Below are 16,954 nucleotides of genomic sequence, written 5' to 3'. Positions count from 1 at the left end.
GAATGTATGTTTTTTTAATTGCATTACAGAAAATAAAGAACTTTATCACAATATTCTAATTTTCTGAGACAGTCCAGTATATATACACAATGAGCCCACAGCTACATATATACATTGCGCTCACAGTAAATTATTATTATTATTACAAAACAAAACAAAAAAGTCTCACCTGGTGTATGGGTCAGTGGTGAAATCAAATATAAGAAACGAGGTCCCTGGCAAAATAAATATGCCTTAGCATACCGTTACCTCAACAGGGGATTGAGGTAACGGGTTTAATGTAGCCTAACGTAGCGGAGTAAGAGAAAAGTTTCCTCTTCAAAAATCTACTCAAGAAAAATTAAAGAGTATTGTGATTTAAAAATACTCCTTAAAGTACCAAATGTCACCCTAATAAATGCAACCGTGTAAATGTAACTTGGAACAACATAGTAATAAAATAATAAGATATGCATAACAACTGGTAGCCCTTAGTGCCATCTATTAACAAAAAATAGCTCTTAGCTTGGAAAAGGTTGGAGACCGGTGTTTTAAATAATAAGCAAAAAATCCCACTAAAACATTGGAAACTATTATTCATATTTGTTTCATTTTAAAATGTGGAAAAGGAATCGTACAATGGGAATTTATCTCTTGAAAATAAATATACTTTTTTTTATTGAGCTGTTCTTGAAGTGGAAAGAAGTTTTTTCTTGTGGGTAATGTCACACGCGCTTGCCACTTGCTGATTTCAGAAGCTTGCAGAAATGAGCATAAAAATAACTCATTTTTGCTGCTCCACATTTTTGTCCATTTTTGAACCTGCTGCTTGAGGTTTGCATGGCCATTAAAAGTCAGCCATCTTGCTTGCGATTGGAGGATTTGCGTTAGGTTGTAAGGTGGGTCAATTTTGTCAACCAACACTTGTATTGCAGATGGTGATGCAGTTCCCGACACTAAATCGCCCCCACCAGCCCCTGCAGGTTGGTACCCAAACTATAGCCGTTATTTATAATGATGCGGCGACTAAAGGATGAGCCGAAGTTCCTAGTGAGACACTTTAGAAAAGGGGTGCTGAACATGTGGCCGACATGCCGAATATGGCCCACCAAGGGTTTTTATCCGGCCCACAAGACAACCCCAACCAGGGTCACGGGTTTCTATATTTCTATATTTCTTCCTTTTCTCTCACTCTCTTTCTCTCTAGTTATATTTCTCTCTTTATCTCCCTCTCTTTCTTTCTCTGTTTCTCATTTTCTCTCCTCCTCTCCTCCTCTCCTCCTCTCTTCCTCGCTCCTCTCCTCCTCTCCTCCTCTCTGTCTCTCTGTCTCTCTGTCTCTGTTTCTGTCTCTCTCTTTACTTTGATTGTTTTTATCCCATTCCCCAATGCTCTCTCTCTCTTTCTCTCTCTCTCTCTCTCTCTCTCTCTCTCTCTTATTTCTTTTCTTTTGTTCTTGCTCTCTTTTTGTTTCTATGTTTTTCTCCTTAGCTCCCTTAATCTCCCTCTCTCACTCTCTTTGCCCCTCTCTTTTTTAAATTGTATTTTATCGACCAACTTTTTCTCTCTCTCTTTTTTATTGACGAGTCCAACACCCGTGAGACTTTTTATTCAACTGTGCGGCCCTTGAGCTAAAATGAGTTTGACACCTCAGGTTTAGAACGTCCCAGTTAGCATCTTTTATACAAGGTAGACAGTTTCTACAAAATTATGATGTCAGTGCCCTAGCAACAGCCTTTACTTTTTAAATGAACTTGGGATTTAACCTTTGAGCCAAAACATCTTCAAGTTCATGCCGGAAGAAATTATCATAAACCCTAACTCAAAATACCTCATGGGCTTTTGCGGAAAAGCTGCAGCAGTGGCTCAAATACAGAAGTTGTCAACCATTGGATTTGCAGGCCACGCTGGGCTAAAAAATATGGCCAATGAGCGGATCCCTGAGACTTATCCAATATTTTCATTCATGAGTGAATATTCATGCAGACATCTACAAGTTGTAATTCTTTATGTTGGTTTTTAAATAGATTAGTTTCATCAAAAGGTTTTTGAAACGATCACAATTAATGAAAAAATAATATATTAGGTACAAGTTTAGAGAACTTAATTTAATGTTAGTTTTGTTGTGTATTAGCATAGTTTATTTTGTAGTATATTAGTCGTACATTTCCGCATATATAATTTTTTTGTATTTCCATAGTAGAATTTTTGTAGTATTTTTGTAGTATTTCTTTAGTGTTTTTGTAAATATTTGTAGTTAGGTTTTTGCATTTTTTATGGTGTAATATTTCTGTAGTAGTATTTTGGTGTTATAGTATAGCAAAATAATATATACGGCTCTTGTTTTTAAGAATTAAATTTGACATTTAGTTTTGTAGTAATTTTGTAGTATTTTTGTAGTAGACACGTCAAGGGATAATAGGTACAAAGTTACCACCAAAAACATTGTTTAATTAGTAGTGCTTTGTTTTTTTATTATATATAGTGTAATTGTATTTTGACCATTTTTCTTTGTTTGTCCACCCCTGCTAAAATAGGTGACCTAAAGAAAATTTTGGGATTACTAGGATGACCATTTTGTAGCTGGGAAGGAATAATGCGATTGTAATCTGGTGTTAACTCAGAAACCGACACATGTTTGACCATCATTTATTCAATTCAACACATGCTCAGTCCTTAAATGAAAACAAAATGGTTGGTGGTTGTTTTGCAAGAATGGTCTGTAACAGTATAATTGTGTGTTAGCCTATGAAGCTTGTATGTCTACGAACTGTCTTTACATGCAGGCATTGAACCCAAATATTGCTCATATTAAGGTTTTGCAGGCTAGGTAACATTGCATGCTCTTTTTCGGGTTTTGGTTAACTCCATGAGGGAAATTGTGTTACCCCTTTCATAAAAGGAAATCTTGTTTCTCTTAACTGACAGATGGCTTGAGTGCAAATTTTTCTTTGTAGCAAGTAATTACACTTTTAAATCAAGAAGGAATGAACCTAATTTAAGTGAGTGTAGTGAGTAACAAAATAAAATCGTTTTTTGTTTAATGTATACATTTATGGGTGGAAACAATGTCTACACTGGGGGTCAGGAACTTATTGCTATTCCTAAGTACTTCTGGCGATAAGATATAACATGCTATTTAGTGTATAGATACATAGAGAGCTGATCGTGCCACATGTAAAGCCGAGACAACACTAATCATTCCTTGGGTTCGGTCCTGTATATATTGGGCACGTTTTTAAATCCAGTTAACAGTCAAGGTGTCACACTAATAGATCACATTTTGGCTGTATATTACTAAATAACCCATTATTGAGACACTTTATGATGAAAAGTCGCATAACAAACTGTAAACACCCAAAAGCTCTCGCAAAGCACCAAGAGCTATTTGTTTGGGTGAGCGGTGGAAATGGACGGGGCTTTACACACAGCACGCACATTCCTTCTCCTCGTCCAGCACCGTCTGCACTGAAGATACGTTGGTATCCTCGTTTGCGGTACTTTGTGACATTTTTACAAAAGAATTTCGCTCGCAACTTGTTTTAAAACCATTATTTAGGACAAAAATGATATTTAAAATGAGCCCCAATACTTAATAACTGCGGAAGGTAGACACATTTTAAGAGGTACTGTATATTAATATTGATATGTGACACGGGTTCTGGCATTATTATCATTTTATTGATTTTATCAAATCATCAAACATCACACAGTGAAATAAAATGTTCTGAAGAATTAGCTTTTGTTTGTAAGGGGGTTTGGCCGTTATGTTGAATTTTGTTTTAAAATATATCATGTGACTCTCTCTCCCAAAAAAAAAAAAATTGCTTCATGGCTCTTTGGGTCAAAAAGGTTCCCGACCCCTGGTCTACGGTATTCGAGTCATGATATTTTCTATGTGCCTCTCCTATGAACAGAATATTCAAAATCAAAATAAATTGCTCTTAAAAGTAGATGAATTAGTCCAATTGCTAAGAAACCACAATCCTGACCTGAACTCAAGCAATGCCTGCATGTAAATATAGTCACTCTCTTTTTAGTGTACAGTACAAGAGGAACATATAAAATGCCTTGAAAAACGTTCTGCTCATCCAACTCCGTTCCTCGATTTTCATGATTTGTTCAGAAAATGTACCAGAGAGTAAATATGCACCCCCTCCTCCTGCAGTTCCTCAACCCAAAGGTGGGTAATCTTACTAAGCATCCATTCTAATATCCTCCATGCTCCCTACACATTCACGTCACACATGTTGCTTTGGGGTGTGCTGTTGTTCAGAAAATGTTTCACCAGAAAGTGAGGATGTCCCTTGCCCTCCTGCAGTATCCCTGGAGGTTTCTCCACCCAAAGGTGGGTAATCTTACTGAGCCCCAAATCTCAACACTCCTCCATACTCCCGTCACATGTTGTTCTGGGGTGTGCTATTGTTCAGAAACTGTTGCACCAGTGAGTAAAGATGCCCCGCCCCCTCCTGCAGTTTCCCCAGAGGTCTCTCCACCAAAAGGTGGGTAACTGTACTGAGCCCCATCCTTAATTCTTGCCCCTTCCTCAAATACTCGTGACATGTTGGTTTGGGGTGTTCCGTCGTTCAGAAACTGTTGCACCAGTCAGTAAAGAGGCCCCACCCACTCCTGCCGTTTCCTCAGAGGTCTCTCCACCAGAAGGTGGGTAACCTTACTGAGTCCAGATCCTCAATTCCTCCACCCTAAGCACATACTCAAGACACATTTTGGTTTGGGATGTGCCGCCGTTCAGGAAAAGTTACAGCAGAGAGTAATGATGTCAAGCCCTCTCCTGCGGTTTCCCAGAAGGTCTCTCCACCAGAAGGTGTGTAACCTTACTGAGTCCCCATCTTCAAATTCCGCCAATCTTCGCACACACTCATTAACATTTTCACTCAAACACATTTTTGGTTTGGGGTGTGCCATCGTTCAGGAAAAGTTGCACCCGGCAATAAAGATGCCCCAGCCCCTCCTGCGGTTTCCCGGGTCTCTTCTCCAAAAGGTGGGTACTCTCACTAAGCATGCACCCTCATTTCCTCAACCCTCCCTACTCACTCACATCACATCTTGGTTTGGGGTGTGCGGTCGTTCAGGAAAAGTGGCACCAGAGAGCAAAGATGTTCCGCCAGATCCTACGATTTCCAAGAAAGTCTCTCCACCTAAAGGTGCGTAACCCTACCGAGCCTCCATTCTCAATCCCTCCACTCTTCTCACACTCACATCACACCTTGGTTTGGGGTGTGCCGTCATTCAGGAAAAGTTGCACCAGAGAGCAAAGTTGCTCCGCCCCCTCCTGTGGTCTCCCAAAAGGTCCCTTCACCTAAAGGTGGGTAACCTTACTGAGCCCTCATCCTCAATCGCTTCCCTCTACCCCACATCCACAACACATGTTGTTTTTTGATGTTTGTTTACACCTGTTTACTCTGCAAGGCCTGCAGACTTTCTATGGAGGAAGTGTGATGTCGTTGTTCTGGGGTTCTTGTTTTGCTGCACTGTCTTGCAATTGTCCTTCGGCTAGTTACTTTGCACAGTAAAAATGTTTGTGAGACAAAAACTGTGGCCGCAACAGGGTTGTAGCAGTGTAAGGTAGGATTGGTAGGAACAAAAGGTAGGTGAGATTCAGGTTGGAGTGAAATGGGTACATAAAAGGTGTACAATATAAATTTTAAAGATGGACTAAACCTAATAAGGTAATAGTTCATCAAAAATGAGAATTGAATTTAAAGAAAAGGTAAGTTTTCCAGGTGCAAGAATTTGACAAAAGAAGATGTTATAGTTTCTTGAAGTCTGATTTGTTGATGCAGGTGCGTCTCAATACATTAAAAAATCGTGGGGATTGCAACTTAATTCAGCAATTAAGTTGATGAAGTGAAACATGTACATATGATAATAAAACAACCCTCTATATACTGTATTATTGATATTCAAATTATTGAACAGTCAGTGTTTCACTAGTTTGTGTAATACCAGTTTCACTTTTTGAACTGAACTACTGAACTAAATGAACTTTTCATGACTGGAAATTATCCGGATGCGTGCTTCAAACATCTATTGAGGTGGAAAGAAACATTTGTATGAGGTATTGTTTCACGTCACTTGCTGACTTTAAAACACTAGCTTGAGGAACTAGCAGGAATGAGCGCAAAAAAGATCTGCTTTAGGTCTCAGGGTGACACGGATTTTAGGCTTGCTGCATATCCATTTTATGTCACCCATCTTGCTTGCGATTGAAGGATTTGCGTCATGTTGCCTGGTAAATAATGGAGGTGGTTTTGTCACCACTAATTCCCCAAAGTCTATCCTTTTGGGTTGGCACACAAAGTATGCCCCTTATTTATGAAGATAGGCGCGACTAAAAGATGTTTCCAAGCAGTAGGTTTAGGGAGTCACTTGGTTCTTCTCTTAGCAAGTCTTTCACCTTAGATGTATGTCTATGTTGTGACATACATGCAGGAACAGTGTTGGATGCCTAGCATCAGCTTTTACTGTTGGCTTTGACCTTGAGCTTCAGCATCATAAGGTTAATGGTTGGAGAAATTATCCAAAACTTCACTAAAAATACTTAAATAACTGACTCCAAAATGACTTTGTGATTCCTAGCGCAAACATTCGCAAGTAGTTTGGTGCTCTGCAGTAATAATTGGAAAATAATTCAGAAAAACAACTACATTTGACAATGATTTATTCAATTGCTTCAATGCGTTTTAAAATTAATATGTTGTTAGATGTAATCGACTAGGTTGGTGCTGTAGAAGAAATAATTTTGCATTAGCCTTTAAATAATTATATGTACATTTTTGCACAACTGACCGCGCATATCACGGCTAACTTACTGCATGGGTTGTCGCGGCACCAATGAGGACGCAACTCTGGACAGCCATGTCCACTATTGACGGTCTCTGGTCTGTTCTTGGGTCGCCAGTCCATTCCTTAATGTTGTCGGCCCAGTTTTTTTCGGTCTTCCTCTCCTCCTGCCCCCTTCGACTGTGCCTTGGAGGATTATCTTGGTCAGTTCTAATGATCTTGTTACGTCACCATACCACTGAAGTTTCTGTCTGTGTAGTTAACAACAGTTCTGCGTAAGATCCAATGTGCCCTCTGATGATGTTGCGCACCGTTTTGTCACGTGGGCTGAGCAGCTGATGCCTCTCAGAAGTTTCCTGTAGCATTGCATCTCTATGGCATGGATTTTCTTTTCCAGTTTTGCTGTGAGAGTCCATGTTTCGCAAGTGTAGATAGAGGAAGATGGAAGTAACCATCGCTTGCATGAGCATAATCTTTGATTTCACTGCCACTTTCTTGTCCCCTCCAGATAAGTTTAAGACTGACACGTGCGGCTGTGGTTTGAGCTATCTTGGCCATGATTTCCCTAATCTTTCTGGTTTTCTGATATGACTCTCTATGGTTGATGGTGATGTTCATGTGGGTAAGCAAACCCCAAGCCAAAATGAAATGAAATGATCTGCAATTTATATAGCGCTTTTTAAGTCAATGACTTCCGAAAGCGCTTTACAATGTGCTCCACATTTCCCAATAGCGGCCTTGCAGCCATGTAGGGCGCTAACCTGCTTATTGGGGGTATTAGGGGTTCAGTGTCTTACCCAAGGACACTTCGACATGTAACACGGACAAGCCGGGATTCGAACTGGGATCCTTTGATCCCAAGACGAGCGCTCTACCTCCTGAGCTACTGCCGGCCCAAAAGAAACGGTCTGGAGGGATGGGCGCTGCTAGGCTGTACTTCCCCAAGAAACTATATTATAGACCACTGTATATACATACAGGCTATAACCCATTTGAAGCCAAATGGTGTCGAAATGTATTTTTAGTAAAGCCATGTAAACAAGAACAGAAACAAAAAAAAATCAACGTTTTATTTACCCCATTTATTAAAATAATTCTCGTTCACGTATACACAATTAAAAAACTTGAATTGATCGATGCCTTAAACCGGGGGTCAGCAACCTACAGCTCTGGAGATGCATGTGGCTCTTTAGTGCTTCCATAGTGGCTTCCTGGAGAATTTTCAGAAAAAAATGAAAATGGAAAAAGATGGGGGAGGGAAATATATATGTATTTTTTGGTGTGTGTTTATTTTCTCTAGAACAGTGTTTCTCAACTGGTCTGACTTGAAGACCCACATTCCACCTTAATTACAAATTGCAACCGAAACAAAAAACTATTTTAATTTCTCAAATTTATCCAATTAAAAAACAATGCAGTTTAAAGCAGAGATAGTTTACTATATTCACCTCTTTTCAAGAAACAAAATGACCAAAAAACGACAACCCACTTTTGGGTCCTGGCCCACCAGTTGAGAAATTATTTTTTAGATTAATTATTGAATACTAAGTGACTAACTTTTTCTCTATGAGTCACCTTTGCTTTTAATATAAAAACAGGTTTTTATAAGGCTTTTAATTTTTTGCCGCCTCCAACCATATTTTCTCTGTTTTGTCTTTTGGCAGGTTATGGCTCTTTCAAAATGTTAGGTTGCTGGCCCTTGCCTTAAGCATATGCTCAGATTATTTGTCAATTATTAATTTTTCATTGGAATTGCAAAGAATCGTTGTCTTTGTAGTACGAGAAAAGCTTATAGTGCTAATACTGTTTAATTCGCTGCACGAAAATATTTAAATATTTTTGCTGTATTTTCACTTTATTTTCTGTCCCTACAGTGAAAATTCGACAGTGGAATATTAAACTATTTGCGTGAGCCAATATTTATGGAGAACAAGACACAGACACACACTTTGAAACAAAACGGAAACAACCTGTATTCAGTGTGGCAAGTGACGCGGATAAAATAATCTTATATTTAATTTATAAAGTTGAAAGTGGAAATGACAAGTATTTGCAAAATTGCGTTGTCAGTACAGTATATCGCTCTTTCGGAAGGAATACACGGATATCAGGGCTACTATTTCCATTAAAACGGATTATTATGATTGCTCCAGAAAGCCGAGTTCTGACCTTGACACAAATATTGTCTGCATGTACACGTAGTGACTAATATGTGTATGTTAGAGTAAAAAAGACAAATCACAGCTTTGCACTCACCCAAATCCATCACAATATGTTCAGAAACTGTTCAGAGTTTCGGCAAAGGTCTCTCCACCCAAAGGTGGGTACATTACCAGGGCCCAATCCACAAATGAACCTACCCCCCAAAACTCACGTCATTTGATGTGCGCGGCCACACTTTGCAAAGACGAGGAGGTATGATTGTGCTATTTTGTGGTTCTTGTTTTGTTGCGCTACATTGCACTTGTCCTGTTGCTTTATCACTTGGCAAAGTGAAAAGATTTATGAGATGGATGATATAGGCACACCAGGGCTACTATTTCCATTAAAACGGATTATTATGATTGCTCCAGAAAGCCGAGTTCTGACCTTAACACAAATATTGTCTGCATGTACATGTAGTGACTAATATGTGTATGTTAGAGTAAAAAAGACAAATCACAGCTTTGCACTCACCCAAATCCATCACAATATGTTCAGAAACTGTTCAGAGTTTCGGCAAAGGTCTCTCCACCCAAATGTGGGTACTTTACCAGGGCCCAATCCACAAATGAACCTACCCCCCAAAACTCACGTCATTTGATGTGCGCGGCCACACTTTGCAAAGACGAGGAGGTATGATTGTGCTATTTTGTGGTTCTTGTTTTGTTGCGCTGCATTGCACTTGTCCTGTTGCTTTATCACTTAGCAAAGTGAAAAGATTTATGAGATGGATGATATAGGCGCACCAGGATGGGAGGAGTGTAAGGTAGGAGTGGCAAGAGAAAAAGGTAGGTGTGTCAGGTAGGAGTGAAATAGGAACAGAAAATAATCAAAATCTCAATGCTGAAGATGGACTAAAACAAATAAAGTAATAACAAGAAATAATCCAGCATAATGTGAATGGTATTTATTTAAAGGCCTGGGAGAAGGTGGACAACATACAGTAGTGTGGTGAAAACAAAGCCATAGATAGTTTTTAAGCTCAAAGCGTGCATTACCATTCTTGTTTATAATTTAGGTATGTGCGTCATGTTGATATGTGGGTGTCTTTGTCAACGAGCACTTGTATTGCAGATGACGAAGTGTTGCGGGCACTAATTTGCCCCCAACAATCGCTGAAGGTCTGTAACCAAAACTAAGCCTGTTTTTTTTCATGTGGATGGCCATGAAAACAATGAGACACACCACAATCTCCAAGAGATTTGTTTCTAATTAATAGGGCCATAGTTAGCATATCTTTCAATAGGGATATGGGTCATTCCTGACGTTCGGTGCCATTTAAGTCCTAGTGACATAAAATGGTATATTTTGGTTAAAGTGGGCTTATACTTATTTTTAAAATATGATATTGTATGCTTAACTGCCCTCTACCATAGGACACAATGATATATCTGCAGAACGAATTAATTTTAAATAAATTACACTGATTGTAGTACATGTACACTGAAATGTTTGGTTGACTTCTATTACAAATATAAGAGAACACTCTAAAAGATGTATGGTTTTACATCATTTCTGTATTGCCTTAATGATAAAATAACTTACCTAATGTCATATTCAGTTAATAGTGCATTTTTAATGTTTAAAATCTTTAAGATATGTTGTATCTCAGTGTGAACTGTCCCTCCGTTACTCTGATATGAGTTCTGCTGGGTATAATTTTGGTCACATGTAAAAGTATTTAGGAGATAAAACATTCAGGGAGAAGAAGAGTAACTACCACTCTTTAATTAACCTTTTTTAAATATTTTAATATGGTTTACTGATGAGGAAAAGCAAAACACGTCCACCCTGTTACATTCATTTATAATTGAAATTTTGATAATATAGTTAATGAACTTGTTAAAAAACCTTTCCACTAATCATTGTGCACATGCTTGTCTGTATCACATTAGTAGTAATGGCTCACTTGAGCATAAAATTTCATACCTATTAACCAATACAGTTCTTGCATAATTTAAAAGTCTATCTTTCAGATGAAATGTTGAAAACATTGAATATTTTACATTTTTTGAGTGAAGGTTACCATGCTGATATGGCACCGAATAGTAAGAGTGACCCATGTACAGTATTGTTTTCTTCACATTAAGTCAGTGCTATGACATACACTAAGGAACAGTGCATTTAATGCACAAGCATCAGCCTTCACTGGAAAAAAATAGCACAAGGAGGCAAAACTGGTATTTCACACAAATAAAAGCATTGTCGAGGAGGGTATCAGTTGCGCTTGAGTAAATTTTACTAAACGTCACCCAATTGACTTATATTTTTGATAAGACATCTCTTGTCTGAAGACACGGAGTGTGATTTTGAGTCTATTTGCAATTCATTGCCCCTTAAAATGTTACTAATAAAAATAAAAATTTAAACCTTAGAGCATCTAATAGCAAGTATTCTCTGGTGGGCATCTAGGGTGAGTTGAAATCACCTTTCATATATGAGCCCACGCTGATCATTTTCCGTGATGACTGTGCTTTTTTTCACAGAGGAAGCCAATTCACCCAAGAAACTCTCAATTGAGCTGCCTAGTAAGATGCCTCTGTTCGGTCCCACTACAGTGTTTCTGACCAACGCGGTCGCCTTCCCTAAATCACTAAATCAAAACAAAACAAAAAGAGATAGAGCGTAGGAAACTGGCAGATGTTTTTGGTGTGTTTGGTCAACCTTTGGTAGTTCAACAGTCAGAAGTGGGGATGTCTCCTTGCTAACAGATTAACGGCCACCTTTTAACTCAAGATTAAAAATTCAATTTTACCCTTACAGCATTTCCCTTCAAATAGAATATTCCATTTATTGCCAATACTGCCCTCTCCCAAAAAACTAATGGCTCGACTTTTTTTGTGTTGGCTTGTGCTTGCACTAGCGGAATTTACAGTACTATTTCCTGCCAATGTGCTGTAAATCTCTCTTTGTCTTTATTTAGATGATAGCGTCCCTGTTACCTCCATGGGGAGAAAAGACTCAGGTAATTCAGTGGTAGAGACTAGAAAATGTTTATAATGTTATAAGTAGGGAATCAAGAATAGTGTTTTTTGATACAATCCTCCATCACCCCCTGTTGGACATCAAATTAAGTAAGTTTTTTGTTCCTTTATCTGTCTTTCATGCTTTCAATGTCGCTTAAACTGCTGCTGCATGGGGAGAGTGAGAGAATTTTCAAGTGTGTCTGTCTCTGTGTACGTGAAAATGTGGTAGGACTAAAAGTGTAAAAGGTGGGTTGTTGTAACATGGTAGTGACCAATGACATTTAATTGTGTACATTATGATTCAAGTTTTTCTTTTTTAAATGTGAAACAATATGTGTTTTTCTGCCATGTGATCCAGTTTGGTCTTTGGGTGAATCCCAGCCCCCGGAAGAACTGGAAAAGCCTATCGAGACTCCAACTCCTGTGGGACCAGAAAAGCCCGCCGACACCCAACCGACATCCACTCTGCTAACAGAAAGACCTGTAAGCGGCACAGTAACTGTTGGTAAGTAATACGTATGCTAAAAATAAAATTGGTCCAACCAAAGTTTTGTATTACTTTAAAATAACGTATTATTAAACAGACTTCCCCAAACTTAGGTTTGATATGCAAAATTATCCTATTTTCGTTCTCTCAGGTGATGTTATTGCAATACCCAAAGCTTATATGCAAAGTCTCGGAAAGGAACCAATATCCCTAGTAATAGACACAGCATACCTGACAGTAACAGCCACGTTTCTCGTTTTGGTTGCCAACTAAGGTGGGGACATCATCTTTGTTGCCAAAGTGGAAGCAAAAGATCTTCTCCGCAAACCCACAGTCAAGTGGTTTAAGGGGAAATGGATGGACTTGGCAAGCAAAACAGGCAAGCATCTGCAACTCAAAGAGACCTATGATCGCAACACCAAGGTAAAATTGACCCTTGAGGCTCCATTCAATTAAAAAGAAAATAGTTGACTGTTTCTCTCTGTACTGTGTGTCATCGACAGGTTCACACATTTGAGATGCACATTATCAAGGCAAAGGAGAATTACGCTGGCAATTACAGATGTGAGGTCAGCTACAAGGACAAGTTTGACAGCTGCTCCTTTGACCTGGAAGTGAAAGGTCGGTTAAAGCCTGGTTAAAGTTCTGTCAAGGCACACTGGCAAAGAATGAGTTACTGGGAACCTCTACCCTGTCTTCCAGAAGCTGGGGGATCGCAAAGCATTGATATCAGAACCGCTTTCAAAAGGAGGTAATGCAAAAAAACACATTTATACTGTGGAGTGTGTATTCAGTATGCAACACAAAGGTAAAATCTTGTATATGCATACAGTATGATAAATGATATGATTGATAAGTTATATCATTACATCCATGCCTTCAAAAGCCTTTACACAATGAAGGCCAACTTTGGTGTATTAAATCACACCCCAAACAATGTGCAATGAAAGCAATACAAAGCATCCTCCTGTCATTGCAGTGTGACGGACTGTGCAAATGTCACAGGATGCAACTTACACAAACCGCCTATTTTCAAATTTAAAGACTGTGTCTTGTGTAAGCACCACTCATCTGTTAGCTTTCAGCTAACTGATTGAGCGTTAGCTTTGTTCTGCTCTTTTCACATTGTTTTTCCTGACACTGTTTTGTTAAATCTTTATTAATCTCTTCCTGTTAACAACAGCACTGAAGGCCAAGAAGATGCAGGGGAGCTTGACTTTAGTGCTCTCCTTAAGCATAGGTGAGAATCATATTCCCACCCGCTGAGTGGATGTCACTCCTTCATCAAGTGTTGGTTTCATGTGCTTCTTTTGGCTTCCTTTAAAAAAAATGACACATATGATGCCACCCTTGGAATGGCGAGCCTATGTCAAGCACGCTTCTCTTGGTTGCTCAAAATAAACGCTATGATGCCTATTGAAGCTAAAGCTAAAAACAGAAATTACCAGACAAATTATACATTTATTTTGGGCTTGTCTCTTTTTCTCCCCTACCTATTCAGAAATCAAAGGTTAGTAGAGTGAAATCCATAGGTATTAAAAGCATTAGACCTTACTTCAGGTGAGTACTGTAATCTTGTAGAGTCCCCAGCATGATGGGAGGCTAGCAAAGAGTGATGGCGTACAGTAGCTTGGTAACACTTTATTTAAAGGCCACATTCTGAACGGTTCCCGTTTGCTGTCGGTAACAATGGAAATGGTATTGAAGCACCGTTTTTCATTGGTAAAGATGTGCTACGGAGCCAGAGAAATGATGCGCTAAAATAGTGTTATCGCTACATTGTCATTCTATTTCTAGTGAGAAATACAAGGCAAATACAGTACCGCCATGTTTATTTCGACTTTCCGCATTATGTTTGACTGAAAGTAAACAGAAGGAAAGAATGAAATAACGTTTGGGGATGCTTTTTACCTTGCTAACTTTCTAAAATTTGGAAGAACGTCCACAATGAATGAATTGAATTGAGTGTTCTTCTAACTACTGTTCTAACACCGCCCACATGCAGGTCATTGTTTTTACAAATCTAACCCGAAAAACCACCTTCAATATATTTTTTTTATACGAGCTTTGCTGCCTGTATCAAGTGAACTAGCATAAGGAAAAGAAGGGAAGGAGCAAAAATCAGTCAAACAATTTTTGTTGCAGAGTAAAATAAAGTAGCTAGATTCTGAAAAGAAGTAAGGTTGCATGATCTATTTGAGAAAAAGTGTTTCAAATTCTATCTTTATAGCAACATGTAAGCAGGCACCGACAAGCTTTTATTTGATCCTTTTTACAGCTGTAGGGCAAAAATTTAAGTTCTCTATAGACTTAATGTAGAATGTGCATGAAGCCCTTCCCTTTGTTTGAAGTATCCTGAGGAAATTAGGCAATTGTATTGTTATCAATTTTTGTCTTAGTTAGAATACCTCAAGACATGTTACAAACACCACTATAACTCTAGTCCTCACACAATATCCAACACCACCAGGGAACACAAACAGCAGGATGACACTCCAGAGGTGGACGTGTGGGAGATCCTGAAGAACGCCCGTCCGGATCAATATGAGAAGATCGCCTTCATGTACGGCATTACAGATCTGAGAGGCCTGTTGCGCAGAATGAAGAAGATTCCCAAAGAGGAAAAAAAGAGCGAAGGTAAAGTAGAGCATTTGCACCTTTGTAATTACAGAAACAACAATGATCACATAAATGTGTCATCTTGCAGCTTTTGCAAAGAAACTGGATCCTGCATATCAGGTGGACAAGGGAGGCAAAATCCGCCTTGTTGTTGATCTTACTGACCCCACTGTTGACCTGAAGTGGTACAAAAATGGACAAGAGATCCGTCCAAGTCCCAAGTATGTGCCAATGTCGACTGCTGGCTCTTAAATGCTATCAGCCTTACACACAAATGAAGCACATTATATATGATGCCATTCATTTGTGGAGATGTCATTCTAGATATGTTGTCTCACTGACTTCTTCTCGACTTCAATGTGGCTCTTATTATTTTCCACAATTGCAGAGCTACATTTGAGTGATAGTGAACTGTGGTATTTATTTGCTTCTTGTATGCCTGTATACGGGGGGAAAAGTGATAACTCCCATACAGGTCTTTAATAAGTATGGCATTGGTTAAAGGGAGATTTTGAGAACAATGTGATTTTTAATGAAATGCATTTCTTGAAAGTGAACTTAAATCACTTCAAATATGCACCCATGACTGCATACTTGAAAAGACACCTTATTTGGATTCAATATCAAAGCCATACCAAGCTAAAGCCATTTGGGAGGCTATTGCTGTGTTCTGGTTTCATCGCCAGAACTTCCTGTAACTTTCTGGTTGACTACAACCTCAGGCATGATGTCTCTCTGTCTATGTCTATTTGTCATGCCATGTCATGATGCTCCTTCCTGTCTGCAATAATTCCTTCGTGCACACTCCGTGTGCTCTGGTCGTGTTCTGGCTCTGCACCTTAAGTCAAAGTGTAAGAAAGTAAGTTGATTTGTCTGTCAAACTACCTATTTCATGTTCAGTGTTGCAGAGTTATCTCTTGTCTGGTTTGATGTGCATGATGCATGCTAAAAACATTATACACATCTCTTAAGAACAGAGATGGTAAAATAATTGAATTGAGAAAAGCTAATTAATGGGTTCATGATTAGGTACATATTTGAGCACAAGGGCACACAAAGGATCCTGGTCATCAACAACTGTGCTCTTAACGATGATGCAGCTTATTCTGTGGCGGCAGGAGATGAAAAGTGCTCCACAGAATTGTTTGTCAAAGGTAGGTCAAGTAAAACTTTCATGTAGAATATAAATAAATGGTGAACAGTTTTCTCTTCACCCCTTTTAACATTTGAATACAGAATTACCTGTCAAGATGGTTAAAGGTCTTGAGCCTGTCACAACCACAGTGAATGAGAAGATTGAGTTGGAATGTGAGGTGACTGAAGAGGGCGCCCCGGTCAAATGGTAAGACAACAATGTAAAAAAACAAAAGAGAACAACGATGAAATTTACTTTTTCCAGAACCACACAAATGCCCAGTTTTATTTCAGGATGAAGAACGGAGTTGAGATTCCAACAGGGGTTCGATCCAGGTATCGAGTCAAATGTGAAGGAACGAAACATTACCTGGTAATTGACGACGCATCCCTGGAAGATACTGGAACTTACTCAATCATGGCTTCTGGTGGCTCCTCGGAAGCCCACGTGCAGGTTGACTGTATGTATAGACAGATGTTCACTTCACATGCTGTTATCTTTGAATGGCTTTGTTTGTCTGTAAGATTGAATTAACATTGGTCAACAGTGAAACCACTGAAGATCCATCAAGATTTACAAGATACAAAAGTAAATCTGGGCAAACCTCTCAAGCTACAATGTGAGATCTCTCCAGGAAACGTCCCAGGCCGATGGTATCGAAATGGGCAGCTGATCCAAGAAACTGACCGCATCAAAATTGTACACAAAAATAAGTATGACTTTATTGATAGGCTTAAGAAATGTATACACATAAGATTTTAATG

The 16,954-nt window shown here is 38.9% G+C and overlaps 1 protein-coding gene across 5 annotated transcripts in view; it reads left to right on the top strand.

The window, feature by feature from the left end:
• mybpc1 (myosin binding protein C1) overlaps positions 1–16,954 on the top strand; it is a 38,576-nt gene that overhangs the window by 7,479 nt on the left and 14,143 nt on the right. For 2 of the 5 annotated variants that reach the window (XM_088347033.1, XM_088347036.1), the window contains exons 3-14: positions 12,308–12,454; positions 12,711–12,859; positions 12,940–13,057; positions 13,139–13,187; positions 13,620–13,676; positions 14,907–15,073; positions 15,144–15,276; positions 15,900–15,914; positions 16,085–16,209; positions 16,292–16,397; positions 16,484–16,650; positions 16,738–16,903. In XM_088347033.1, the coding sequence (XP_088203159.1) occupies positions 12,308–12,454; positions 12,711–12,859; positions 12,940–13,057; positions 13,139–13,187; positions 13,620–13,676; positions 14,907–15,073; positions 15,144–15,276; positions 15,900–15,914; positions 16,085–16,209; positions 16,292–16,397; positions 16,484–16,650; positions 16,738–16,903 (1,399 nt within the window). Of the gene's footprint in view, positions 1–914; positions 963–4,103; positions 4,161–4,253; positions 4,326–4,407; positions 4,480–11,469; positions 11,512–11,906; positions 11,949–12,307; positions 12,455–12,710; positions 12,860–12,939; positions 13,058–13,138; positions 13,188–13,619; positions 13,677–14,906; positions 15,074–15,143; positions 15,277–15,899; positions 15,915–16,084; positions 16,210–16,291; positions 16,398–16,483; positions 16,651–16,737; positions 16,904–16,954 lie in introns of all 5 variants that reach the window. The other 3 variants (XM_088347037.1, XM_088347034.1, XM_088347035.1) reach the window with 3 other exon arrangements.

The sequence above is a fragment of the Urocampus carinirostris genome, chromosome 11 (assembly GCF_059441175.1).
Source record: "Urocampus carinirostris isolate Australia breed hairy pipefish chromosome 11, RoL_Ucar_1.0, whole genome shotgun sequence".
Taxonomy (NCBI): Eukaryota; Metazoa; Chordata; class Actinopteri; order Syngnathiformes; family Syngnathidae; genus Urocampus; species Urocampus carinirostris.
Note: the sequence above shows the minus strand (reverse complement) of the source record. Positions and strands in the feature narration are given on the sequence as shown.